The sequence below is a fragment of the Hyperoodon ampullatus genome, assembly GCF_949752795.1.
Source record: "Hyperoodon ampullatus genome assembly, chromosome: 17".
In the NCBI taxonomy this organism is placed as follows: domain Eukaryota; kingdom Metazoa; phylum Chordata; class Mammalia; order Artiodactyla; family Ziphiidae; genus Hyperoodon; species Hyperoodon ampullatus.
The window spans coordinates 59,458,978-59,473,437 of NC_136930.1; the positions used below are offsets into that span (position 1 = coordinate 59,458,978).

The following is a 14,460-nucleotide window of genomic DNA, read 5'->3' on the forward strand; positions in this document are numbered from 1 at the left end:
GCATTTTTCCCCGAGCAGATCTACACAGGCTCACATACACAGTATGCAAATTTAGATCTAATATAAATATTTGACTGCTCTGCTTTTTTTTCTATTTATTGAACATTTTTGGTTTTGTTGCTTATTTTTTCACTGTCTCTCATGAAACTGATTTTGTTTGTTTGACTTTTTTTCCCTCTGGCGATTTGGAAGGTCTATATCCCGCCTCATCTACTACTGCTTCCCTCTTCCTCTTCAAGGCTTCCTCCTAACATCAGGCACACAGGCTTACAATAAGATCTTTCGGTGCCTCCCACCATTTGGGCCTCTGTTTGTCTGGCATGTTCTTCTCTTGCTGAGCACGTGTCTTTTATTTATTTTACTTTTTTTGCCATGTGGCTTGTGGGATCTTAGTTCCCTGACCAGGGACTGAACCCAGGCCCTCACAGTGAAAGCACAGAGTCCTTGCTGAGCACTGTCTGACAGAACTTCCTGAGATGTTGGAAATGTTCTATATCTGCACGGTCCAATTTGGTAGCTACTAACCACAGGTGGCTTTTGACTGCTTGGAATGTGGATAATGTGAATGAGGAACTGCATTTTATTTTATTTTTAATATGTATTTATGTATTTATTTGGCTGCCCTGGGTCTTAGTTGTGACATGCAGGATCTTTAGTTGCGGCATGCAGGCCCTTAGTTGCAGCATGCATGTGGGATCTAGTTCCCCGACCAGGGATCGAACTCAGGCCCCCTGCCTTGGGAGCTCGGAGTCTTACCCACTGGACCACAAGGGAAGTCCCTGAATTTTAAATTTTACTTAATTTACTTAATTTAAATTTAAATAATCACAGGTGGCTAGTGGCTACTACACTGAATCATTCAACTCTGGGTCAATAGTCACTTCTCAGAAATCTTTCTCTGGCCTCCCTGATCAGGTCAAGCCTGTCAAATATATATCTCATGGCAACAGGTACCTCTCATGCCTAGATTTTAAGTAAGTTGTAATTTTACATTTGTGTAATTGCTTAATATGGGGTTTTTTTGTTTGGTTTGTTGGGTTTTTTTTTTCTCTAAGACTGTAAGCTATAAACTTCACTAGGATATGTTTTCAGTCATCATTAAGCAGAGTGCCCAGCACATAATGGATCTTCATATATATTTGCTGAACATTTGAATGAGTGAATAAATGAATGAGTTGTGATAATGTTTACCTCTAAGGAGGGGAGTGCAGGGGGACATCAAAAAGGATTTCTGGTTTTTCTTTACTGTATAAATTTTAACACTGAGAGCATATACATGCATTAAACATGTGTAATAAAATATATTTAAAATATTTTTCCTCAGTATTACAAAACCTGAGGTATGGAGACTTTCCTGGCAGTCCAGTGGTTAAGACTCTGCACTTCCACTGCAGGGGGCACGGGTTCAATCCCTGGTCAGGGAACTGAGATACTGCATGCCTCATGGTGCGGCAAACAAACAAAAAAAACCCTGACATACAGGCAAATAACTTCAATGGACAGGTAATAAATCATACATGAGTGAGGAAGGGAGGAAAAAGGGAGAAAAAGAGTTCCTGGCACAGATTGAAGGGAGACAAGTGTAGGAGACTGGTAAGATCTTAAATGATTGATGAGGGTGGCTGGGCTTGAGAAATAATTTTTGAGATTGAAAGGACAACAGTGGCTACTTGATTAGACACGGAGAGTAAGAGAGGGAAAAGAATGAAGGATGAATTCTAGATTCCTGCATGAGCAACTGCATCCCCTCATTTACAACATATTGTAAGAAGGGTAGGAATAGGTTTGGAGTCAGATGAGTTCTGGATTTGATACTTGGAGATTGAGTTGTATATGAGAATATACATGTGAGGATCTAGACTTGGAGTATGAAAAAAGGTTTGGCCAGGAGCTAAAAGATAAGGCTTTTAAATGCACATATATGGTAATTACAAGGGCGCCTGTGAATGAGATGGGAGCTGAGCAGGACCCTGTGGGACCTTTCCAAGGACAGACCCCTCCATCCCCTCTTTTCATTTATAGATGAACTTTAGCCTTCTAGCCCTTTCCCTAGTTCCAAAGAGCAAACTTAATCAGCGAAGTGAGGTAATACAGAAACAAAGGAAAACAGTCAAGCAAGACAAAATAATAATAATAGTTTAGCCATAAAACAAAATCAAGGACCTTTAGTTCCTCCTCAAGGGCTACAGATAATATCCTGAACCATATCCTTGAGTTGTTTTGCCGATACTAAATCCCCCATCAGGTGGAAGAAGTTAACTGCTGACCACCAGCACATAGACCCCAGACCAGTCGGAACAAGAAGGTTGATGATGTTGATTCCTGAAATACCACCCAGTTACCCTGCCACCACCCAATCAGAAGAGTTGTATGTGAGCTGATTACACAGCCTATGACTCTCTTCCTCCCACCGTCTTTAAAAACCATTTCCTGAAAAGCCGTCAGGGAGTTTGGTCATTTGAGCATGAACTGCCTGTTATCCTTGTTTAGCCCCATGTTGAGCACCTTGCAATAAAGCTGTACTTTTGATGAAAACGTGGCCTCTGTGCACTGGTGCCAAATAGAATCTCAGAGACAGAGTTTTGGGTGAGGTAGAAAAGAATAGCATTATTGCTTTGCCAGGCAAAGGGGGACGCAGTGGGCTCTTGCCCTGAAAAACTGTGTGTCCCAACCTGGGAGGATTTGGTGAGGAGTTTTATAGCAGTGGTTCCAGGGCGGAGTTGCTGATAAGGATCAGGGTGTCTGCAGGGCCTGCACTCCTTTAATCTGGCCTCAGTTGTTCTGATGAGCTTCTCGAGGATATCAAACTGTGACCTTCTCTGGAATGAAGAATGCTAACATCTTCCATTTGTTGGGGGTTTTAGTTCTATAAAAGAGCTCAAAGATATTGTTGTGTGTATTCCCTTGAAGGGGAACCAGGACCCTGCCCCAAAGCTGCACTATTGTTTCTTGGCTGCTCCTCCCTTGTCTCTGCATCCCTTCCCTTCCCTGATTAGCAACTGTTTGAAAGGCTTCTGTGCCCAGGAGTCCCACAGGATCCTGCTCGGTTTCACTTTTCCTCACCACAACCTGGTGTCAGTAGATTGGCTTTGCTGCACATCAGGCAAGCAGACCCAAGTTTGGTTTGGTGACAAGATCACCCAGCAAGAGTGTTATGTACAACTAAAAACTGGACTAAAGATGAAATCTCACCAAACAGTGGAGGTGGAAGCCTTGAAAGAAATACCTCCCTGGAGGAAAGAATTGCACATGGTAGGAAAAACAGAATAGTGTCTTGGAAACCACATTACTTTGTATTTACTTAAAATCACTTCAGGTAAGGAAGTGCTGATTCACAGCAAGATTTATTTCATCCTGTGGGAAATACAGTAGTTTAGATTTTAACTTCATATCCTTTATTAATTAAACTTTTTAGGCTTTGCTTATAGAACAGGATTTTCCCCACTAGATGGTGGTAGTGTTTCATGTTTCACAGAGTAGCCTGCTTTGATGTTTTGTTCTCCATTGCCTTAGAAAAGAGAAGAAATATCTAGTAAACATTTACTGAGTCAAGCACTCAGGTGTGTATCCTGTATACATTATCTTCTGCAGTCCTTGCAATAACATAAGTCAGATCACAGCATTCCTCTGTTCAAAATCCACCAAAGGATTCTGATCACTTTCAGAATAAATTCTGACAACTTAAAGAAAAATACACAATGAAAGAGTTGTGAATTTCAGTTTTATTCAGGATCTTAATGAGGACTAGAGCCTGGGAGACAACCACGCAACTCTGAAGAGGTAGGGGAAAAACCAGTTTATACATGATTTTTGGCTAGGAAATATGTGCAGTCAACCATACATCTTGGTAAAAGATGACTGCTGATGACAAAGAATAGATATCTCAAGTTAATGATTTTACTGCTTTTCTGTGTATGGGAAGATGCAATAATCTAGCATCATTGAAATTCTTACTGAGATATGCATCGATCTAAGGGCCTCCTCATCCAAAGCATAGAACGCCTCATCTTGTTTTTCATCCTGAATTCCTTTCAGGGTGCGCTGGCAGTGGTCAATGGCAGTGGGTTATGACTTTACCCTTATAGAGCTGGGTGGTGAGCAATGCTCCTTGTCTTATTGATCTTAATTTTTCTGTGTCTACAGCCTCAAAGTCCTTACCAAGGCCCATAAGACCTTATACAATCCTCATCCCCTCCCCGCCCCCTCACCTAGGTGCCCCTGCTGTTCCCTAAATTTACAGGAGGCACTGCTGCCTCAGGACTCCTTTGTTTTTAAATCAACTTTATCGAGGTACGATTTAAGTAAAATAAATTGCATGCATTTAAATCGTAAAATTTAAGGATTTAACAAATTTATACACTGGTGACACCACCACCACAATCAAAATGCAGAACATTCTCAGTACCCCCAAAAGTTTCCTTATGCCCACTGGAAAAAAGAGAAGGAATATTTATGAGATATTAACTTCTATTTACTTGGGGTTTGCTTTACTCTTCTTTTTCTAGGTTCTTATCATTGATTTTAGATCTTTCTTTTTTTCTAATATAAACACTTAAAATGTGTTTATACATTTTTATCAAAGCCCTGCTTTAGCTGTATCACACAAATTTTGAAAAGTTATCTTTCATTATCACACAGTTTGAAATATTTTCTAATTTTCTTTGTGATTACTTCTTTGACCCATGAATTGTTTAGGAGTAGACTGTACTTCCAGATATTTGTGATTTCCTAGATATTTATTAATTTTTAACTTAATATCATTATGGTATGGCTTATACATGGAGAACATACTCTATATGATTTCAATTATTTTAATTTTATTGAGACTTGTTTTGTGGCCTAGCACCTGGTCTTTCCTAGTGAAATTGCCACTTTTTTATTTGTTTTTTTTTCTCCACCTTTTTTTATTCTTTCCTTCCTTTTCTGCCCTCCTGTGGATTACTTGGATTTTAAAAAAAGAATGTCATTATAATTTACCAGTTGATCTTTTAGCCCTTTCTCTTTGCAACATTTTAGTAATTATCGTAGGGATTAAAATATACATCCTTGAAAAAGGAACCCTCCTACACTGTTGGTGGGAATGTAAATTGGTGCAGCCACTGTGGAAATCAATATGGAGGTTCCTTAAAAAACTAAAAATAGACTTACCGTATGATCCAGCAATCCCACTCTTGGGCATATGTCTGGAGAAAAACATAATTCAAAAAGATAAACGCACCCCAATGTTCATAGCAGCATTATTTATAATTGCCTAGACTTGGAAGCAACCTAAGTGTCCATCAACAGATGAATGAATAAAGAAGATGTGGTGTATACACACAATGAAATATTACTCCGCAATTTAAAAAGTTTACAAATGAGCTTATTTACAAAATAGAAACAGACTCATAGACATAGAAAACAAACTTATTATTACCAAAAGGGAAGGGGGGGAGGGATAAATTAGGAGTTTGGGATTAGCAGATACAAACTACAATATATATCCAGAGAAAACTCTAATTCAAAAAGATACATGCACCCGAATGTTCATAGCAGCACTATTTACAATAGCCAAGGCATGGAAGCAATCATGGATAAAGAAGACATGGTATATATATATATATATATATATATATATATATATACATACAATGGAATACTACTCAGCCATAAGAATGAAATAATGTCATTTGCAGCAACATGGATGGACCTAGAGATTATTGTACTAAGTGAAGTCAGTCAGATAGAGAAAGACAAATATCATATGATATCACTTATACGTGGAATCTAAAAGGTGTTACAGGGAATTCCCTGGTGGTCCAGCGGTTAGGACTCTGTGCTCTCACTGCTGAGGGCCTGGGTTAGATCCCTCGTTGGGGAACTGAGATCCCACAAGCTGCACAGCACAGCCAACAAAACAGAAGTGATACAAATGAATTTGTTTACAAAACAGAAACAGATCACAGACAGAATAAGAATTTATGGTTACCAAAGGGGAATTGGGGGAGGGATAAATTAGGAGTTTGGGATTAGCAGACACAAACTATTGATACTATACACAAAATAGATAAACAACAAGGTCCTACTGTATAGCACAGGGAGCTATATTCAATATCTTGTAACAAACTATAATGGAAAAGAATAGGAAAAAGAATATACACATGTATAACTGAATCACTTTGCTGTACACCAGAAACTAACACAATATTGTAAATTAACAATACTTCAACAACAACAACAACAAAAAAGAAAGAAACAAAAAAAAAGAAAGAGAAAGAAAGAAAGAAAGGAAAAAGGTGGCCAACTCACAAGGTTATTTTGAGGAATAATTGTTTAACACATGTATAACCCTTTGAGCATGGCCAGTCACAGAGAAAGAGCTCAATAAATATAACATTATTATTCCATTAAAAAATTCTCAATCCCATCTAACTCAATGTCCCCTTTAAAAATAATAGATAGTATGTGATGCTCACTTTATTTTCTTGTCATTAAACTCATAGAGAACATAAGCTTTCTAGGTGCATTATTTAAAAGAAAATCAATATGATGCCCTTATGCTGAAATATAGGGAAGAAATAGAAAAGGAAAATCACATATAACAAAATAATGTGTATTTTAATATTCAAATGACTCTAGTAGAAGGCCTAGTGTGGTCATCAGATATTTATAACTAATGAATAATTTTAGAATAACAGAATTAAGACAATATTTAACTGAATATTGCCATCACTTCTTTTTTATATTTGGTATTTTACAATTTGGCTTAATATATTCCTATGCAAATACACACACAGGCATGCAATATCTAACAAATGCACTGAAAAAGGTGTGCTGTTCTCATGGTACCACACAAATGGTGGGTGAAGCAATTTTATACAATGATGAACTTTTTTGGTAAAGTTCTGAACAGAACAAAGTACAAATTTTTCTTGATGTACGCAATAATTGCATCCATGGACAATTCAAGATTACATTTTAAAAATTTAAAAATATCTTGTGTTTCTATGTAAAACCAAACTAGGTTAAAGCTCAGTTCACTGCAAACATGTTTTTCTTACCCTTGAAGATCCCACAGGACATAGGAAAGACATTCAGGATTTAGGAAAATTCATTTCTTCTTTGTGAGGTGTTGTCTCAAGAAAATGAGAATACCTAGTATCCCTAGTCCATGCTCACTAAAAGCCAGGAACACGCCCAATAAGGAGACAAACTACACCCTCCTCCCCAACCCCATCCAAATTTCCCCGAAGCCTTCCTGAGCGTGGCCCTTTTCCTGCAGGAGACCCAGTATCATTTAGTGTCATTGCAAAATGGACCACTAGGTGGCAGCATATACCAAAGATTCAGTATTTTTGACACCTTTACAGCATTAAGAACTTGGGAGTGAGCAGGGCTGGGACTGGAGGACCTCAAATTTATTTGTAATGTTTTATTTCTATCACTACAAAAAGTGACAAAAATATTGAAAATGGGTGCAAGTAATGAACACGTGAATACTTAATTTTCTCTATCTTTACATTTAATTTTTAAAGACAAGTTCCCTTCTTAAATAATCAACAGAAATATCTGGACAGGATGTTGCTAAACCATCAATCTGCTTCCATTCACAGAAGGAGAATAAAAATTGTGGCAGCTGGAGATTCCAGACTTCCATTAATGGTTAAGAATAACGTACGTCTTCAAATACTATGAGAATGTGTAGACAAGAGCAACACACCACTTTGGGGAGTGCAAGGAGATAGCACAGAGAAGGTGGGGTTTGAGTTGTCTTTAAGATCAGGTGGGAATAATACAGGTATATACGAAGAGGCAATAACAGTAATGATAGCTAACATGCTATTAAGCTTCGTATTTGACAGTATTCTTTCACAGGTTTTAATCAAGCTCATCTTCTCACATTGCTGCTCACCCTCTTCCAGAACTATTCAAAGCGTGGTCGGCAAGCTGGTAACCATTACCTGTATTGAGAGCCACTGAGACATACAGATATTGAGAGAAATCATTTATAAATGTTTATAGCAATTTGACCATTTTCTATCTGTTGACCACACAATAAAAAATTGGGGCTTGTGCTTTGTATGTTTTTTTAATTTCTTTTTTACTGTATTTTACCATAGTGTCAGTCTTCAGTGGATTGAAAACATACATACGCACATGCCTGTGCAAGCACACATGCACACACATTTGATCCTTATCTACTAAAAGTTTGAGAAGCACTGGCTCCAGAACACCAAAACAGCCAGAAGGCATGAAGCAGGTGAGTAGGGTGCACTGGAGGAGAAGCCTCACATTTAATAGTTTCTACCTATGGCAAGTGGGCTTATTCAATTTTATTTAATCCTCCCAACAACCCAGTGGGATTGGTGGTATGATCCCGACTTTACAAAGAAGGGAAAAAACATAGAAAATATAATGAACTTTCTCTAATGGAGCCAGGAGTCAAACCAAGATCTGCTGGAATTTTTAGCCCTTTGAAGATCTTGGATTAATTGCCATTTCAGCACCCTTCTCTCATCTAGCAATACCTATAGATCACACTTTATTCTGGGACCAGTTGCTCCAGAGCTCAGAGTCTTGGCATTTATGCTCACATGTCCTTAAGAGTCAGTTCACTAACGTTTCCCTAAGTTAGGAAAAAGGGTCTGTCTTCTAACCCAATGGAACATGGTGTGTCTCATATGTCAAAAGAAAGGTTAAAACAATAATAGCATGCCAATTCCCCATTTCCTGTTCACATCTATACACACACATACACACACACACACACACACTCACAAAACCTTCTCGTCAAGCATGAAAAATAAATTCTGCACTATCTCTCACTGGAGTACTGATATCAGGTATGTTACTGACTTGATTTTTTTCCCCGTATGTTAAGGTGCTTTTTTTAATAGTTTTTTATCATAAACTTGTATGATAAACGTTTTTGATCTTGAACTTTTTATCAGAAGCTATTAAACAAGAAAGGATTTTACAAAAAAATTTTTTTCATTTTTATTTTTCAGGTAAAGGAATCTGTCTGAATTCAAACCACACATGACTAGATTTAAAGGGAGAAAAACCAGAAGACAATCATAATAGTGATACAATTTACAATATGTAGATAGAGCTTTTGGATAAAACTAAATGTTGCTTGAACAATGGATAATTAGGAATAGGTAATTTTTTTTTCATTTTGCACTTTCAAAAAGCTTAAAACCATTAAATCAAAGAGAGATTTAGTGGGGCTAGGTCTGCACTTCTCTTTTCTTCATTCTGAAGGCCTATTAATAATAAAAAATTCTTTAGAGATAACTTGAGGAAAGTGTTTTGTCTAGCATCAAAAACTCATAATGGAAAGTATGTGGCAAGAATTTCTTCTTTTTTTCCTTTCTCTTCTTCTTCATATTAAAAGCAGTAATGATATTAAAGAGAACATGTATTGAATACATAGCATGTACTTGGAAATTTTACGTAATGTTATTTCATTTAAGCCACACAACATCCATATAAAGTAGGAATTATTCCTGTTTTATCGATAGGAAATTGAGGCCCAGAAAAGTTAAGTAACTAGCATATGTTTGCAAAGTTGGTAAATGACAGAATCAGGATAGAAACTTCATTTTTGAGCTTGAAGCCCATGCAAACTTTTGATAGTCTATGTAATGATTACAGAATTAAAACATGAGCAACAGCCAGTTAATCTCGTTATCTCTGGGACCTCTACTTCTGTTAAACGATTTTCCTACTTTATGTAGAATTTGGATCAAGTTACCCCATCTCTCCGGAACTGCTTCCTGAGTAAAACGAGGACAATACTAATTTTATAATTTGTTGCAGTTAAAGACAGTAACAACTACCTGAAGCATCTTTAATGCAGCAGATTGTCAACAGATGATAGCCACAATTATTTTTATTTTGTGAAGGAAGAAACTGGGGATTAAGCACATTTAGTTGCAAAATTATAGGTGTGGAGCTGGATCCCAGGTCTGTCTGATTCCCAGGCCAGCGTTCTTTATTGACTACACCGAAAGGTAAGTAAGCTGTCTTTGGTGAGGAGGTTGCTTTAATTTCTTAAAGCCCTGCAATGACATGTACAGACTTCATTGTTCACTATTTAGCTAAATTATTATTTTCACTCTCTGGCAATTTGGGACACGGACAGTATAATAAAAATGCCTCCACACTTGTCTAGTAACCTCCCCGCCCGTCCCCAGGATCCCACAGCATGAGCTTTGTGGGTAAAGGAAAACGTCCACAAGGAATTCGACCTCAAACAGCACAATTAGCTCAGAACCGCCCCCCCGCCCAGATGTTGATATTTTCCTCTCTCGGCCCCGCCTCCGACCACGCGGGGCTCCAGCCACGCCCCCAAGCTGGAGTTACTGGGGCGGACTCGCCGAGCGCTTCAGCCTACCCACAAGGGATTCCCTCTCCAGCCAATCGCGTCTGAACTACGGGACGGCCCCTAACAAAGATGGCGGTGGAGGCCTCAGTGAGGGCAGGCGGATTTAATACCCGAACCCGCGGCGGACGGCGAAGACAGAGGTAGCGGCGCAGCCCCGACCATGGAGGAGGGCAACAGCGCTGGCAGCGGTGGCAGCGACAGCAGCACCAGCGGGAGTGGCGGGGCGCAGCAAAGGGAGCTGGAGCGCATGGCTGAGGTCCTGGTCACCGGAGAGCAGCTACGGTAAGATGAGGGGCAGTGCCGGGGGAGGCTTGAGGTGGCACTGCCAGCCAGTGTCCGTGGCAGTCGCGCGCGCGCGCGCGCGCGCCGTGGCTCGTGGCTAGCTACTCGCGCGGCGCTCCGGGACGCCTGCGGACGCGTCGACCGTCCGCGCCGCGCCCCCGCTTAGCTGCTGCAGCCCGGCGCCCTGAGGACTCCGGACTGGCGCGGGGCTACTGAGGCGGACGCGGGTGGGCGCGCGGTGCCCGCTGCGCCCTCGCCCAGCTGCTGCAGCCCTGCGCCCCGCAGACGCGTTGCTGCCGACCGCGCGCGCCCTCTCTGCCCGGGCACCCGGGAGCTGCCAGGCCTCCCGGCTGACAGCTAGCTCCTCTTCCGCTCAGAGAACGAGAGGAGCGGGTGAAGGGCCCCCCGCCGGCCCCAACCCCAGCCCCTTTACTCCTAGATAAAAGGAGCCAGACCAGATCCCCTTCACTTAAGGTTTTACTTTTGGCTTGCAAGTCTGGCGTCACTCCCCTGAGCCTCAGTATTTTCATCTGTAAAATGGGGCTGATCACGGCAACTTCCTTGAACGGTTGTGGTGGGGGCTAAACTGAGAACATTTCTGAAACACTGTACCTACCACTTAATTGGCACATACTCATCAGTCATTATTTGGGTCCGCAAGGGGGCGTGGAGGCACCTTGTTCCGCTGCCCTGCTGCCAGCTCCCCCAGCGCGCACATTTTGGGCAGCAGGGTCCATTGGCCCCCGGCTGCTGCAAGAATTGGGACTTGATGTGTGTCACTGCGTCCAGGACAGGCAGTTACCCCCAGATTCGGGGCCCCCTCCCGCCCACTTTATCATTCCCATCCCATCCTGGTCCTTCTTGGATTCATGTTTGAGAATTCTCCTTACGGTATGACCGGTTCCGCAGCTGCCCGTCTTGTGGTCATTAATCAGTTTGCCAGGGGGAGAAACCTCTTGGCTTTACAGTGGTTGAGTCAAAACTTGCATGCCGGCCCCTGTCCCATCGGAACGGTGCGCTTGCCTCTTACTTCTAGTTCTTGGCCTGAATCTCCAGGCTCATTTTGGTTTCTAAAATGCTGTGTTTCAGGACCCGAAGGAGAGAGACTCTTGCAACGATCCCTAAAGGTTTGGTAACCACCCTGCTTGCTGCCCTTAGATTGAGAAAGTAAATTTTGGAGGTCAGAATTAATTGAGCTTAAAGTTACAAGAGGCAAATTGCGCATTTCTATCCCTCGATGATTTTTTAATGTATAGTCAGAATTAAAGGGAATAAAAGCTTCTTTTCCATCAAGAGATTTTCTAACTGAAAAAAAAATCAAAATAAAGCTTTTCTGATTCACCTTGAAACACTTTAATAATTTATCTGCTCCTCAATTGGGTACGTTTCACTTCCTTTAAAATAATAAACTGCAAGGTGCCTCTGTTTGTACAGAAAGCACTTTCTCCTTCGAGATGCTTAAATACCCCTTCCTTGGTTGGGGAGGTCGCCAGAGCACTTCTCCTCTTCCCAGGCACCCCACTGCACGGCAGCAAGTTTGAGGGGTAGCCTTAGTGTGTCGGTAAGGAGATAGAGGGCTGTCTCGCAGTCGGGTGACATAGACCTGGGTTTGAATTTCTGCTCAGCCACTTTGTTGCCAAGAGTTAACATTGTTAAGTTGTTTTGAGGAGGACTTTAAAACCAGAGTGAATCTGGGTTTGCTGCTTACTACTGTGCGACCTTGGACAAGTTACTTAACTAAGAATGATGGGTAATAATGGAGCCTACCTCTGTATCGTGATGAGGATTATTAGATGAGTTAGTGCTTAGATCAGTGCCTGGGATATAGTATGCACCATGCCAGCCTTAGCTGTTATAGTTCTGTGACTTTGGAAAAGTTAATTCACTTCTCTGAGCCTGTTTCCTCATCTGTAGAAAGGCAACGAAGATAGCACTTCATAGGGTTGTTGTGAGAGTTTTCCCCTGGGCTTCATGTATTGAAGATGGTTGTTGGAATTAACGAGTGTTATTGGTCTCTGTGTGTCACCACACGTGACTTCCAGCTGAGCAAGATCTAGCAGAAAGGATTGGTTGGTGGTTAAGAACACAGGCTGCCTGGGTTCTTATTTCTGTCTCCACCATGTATTAGTCCTGTGACTTGCGGACAATTTACTTAACTTCTCTGTGCCTCCGTTTTACTTCTCTTGCAGGAATTTTGTGAGGACTAAATGAGGAGATGCTACATGTAAAAGGCTTAGTAAATGTTAGTTGCTTAATTTTACTTTGGGAAACTGTCATCGTTGCTTTTTAAAAATCTCTACCATCTTTGCACCGTGCTGAGTACAGAGTACATAGTAATTACTCGAATATTTGAATAACTAGTGTATATAATTAAATATACTATTGTAAATACAGATAATGTAATATTCAGAATTTAGGGGTTTAAGTGGCCATGTATGCCCCTAGCTTCTTGGTTACCGGAAGAACCTCTCATAAAGGAGTAGGGATGCAGCCCTCCTGGCTGTCACTGTCACAACATGTTTTCACATCCCTAACTGCTTTCTCACTGGCTGATTGTGGGGACTTTGTGATGTCCAGGCCTACTGCCTCTAATTGCTATACACACACACTCACTCACACACTCACAGACACACAGACAATTGCTTCTCTCTGCCTTCTCTTTCCTTTCCATTGCTTTCTGGGTCATCAAAGATGAAGTGAATGAAGGTGGTAAGGAAAGGAGACACCAGGATTGGGATTTGAAATACAAAGTTTGGCTTCCAGGTCCAGCTCTGTGAATTTTATTAATTTAATATTTATTTATGTATGTATATATGTATGTATGTATTTATTTTGAACTACTCTTTTTTTTTTTTTTTTTTTGCGGTACGCGGGCCTCTCACTGTTGTGGCCTCTCCCGTTGCGGAGCACAGGCTCCGGATGCGCAGGCCCAGCGGCCATGGCTCACGGGCCCAGCCACTCCGTGGCATGTGGGATCTTCCCGGACTGGGGCACGAACCCGTGTCCCCTGCATCGGCAGGCAGACTCTCAACCACTGCACCACCAGGGAAGCCCACTATTTTGAACTACTTTTGCTTGGGCAAGCCAGTTAGCCACTCTGGGCCTCAGCGACTAGGCCTGCAGAATGGGAATAATAATATCCTCCCACGTAAGATCTGTGGTGTTGGAGCAAATGGAGTATAACGTGGGAAGGAACTTTGTAAAATAAATCAATAAATCAAGAGTAGTTGTTGCTATGATTATTATAAGCTCCAGATGTGAAATTGGGGGTTGGCTCCGTAATCCTGACACTTTGGTAAGGGCAGCTGGTTGCATAAGGATATGAAATTGAGTAACATTTAAAAACATCTCCTGCTTTCTTCTCCAGCCTGACTGCAGGATCCTTTTCCTAATCTCTTTGTGCTTTCCCTTGTCGTAAAAGATTTTACTTCCTTGCTCAATGTATCTGAGTATTTTTGTATCTTAAAACTGCATTTGGATACCACTTCACATCCCCAGGATGGCTATAATCAAAAAGACAGATAATGAGAACTGTTGGCAAGGATGCGGGGAAATTGGAACCCTTACACACTGCTGGTGGAAAGGTAAAATGATGCAGCCACTTTGGAAATCATTCTGGTATTTCCTCAAAGACTAAACATAGAATTACCATGTGACCCAGCAATTTTACTCCTAAGTATGTATTCAAGAGAAACAAAAACATATGTCTACATAAAAATTTGTACACAAATTTTCACAGCAGCATTTTATGTAATAGCCAAAACCAGAAACAACTCAAATGCCCACCAACTGATGAATGGGTAAATAAT

General features: G+C 41.0%; 1 protein-coding gene across 2 annotated transcripts in view; it reads left to right on the forward strand.

Annotated features, from left to right (window-relative positions):
* Window positions 1-10,529: 10,529 nt before the first annotated feature.
* The window catches only part of DEPTOR (DEP domain containing MTOR interacting protein), a gene marked incomplete at its 5' end in the record, with an annotated part of 151,916 nt that continues 147,985 nt past the window's right edge, over window positions 10,530-14,460 (forward strand). For both annotated transcript variants that reach the window (XM_079722703.1, XM_079722704.1), the window contains one exon: window positions 10,530-10,651. In XM_079722703.1, coding sequence (XP_079578829.1) covers window positions 10,530-10,651 — 122 coding nt within the window. The remainder of the gene's footprint in view (window positions 10,652-14,460) is intronic.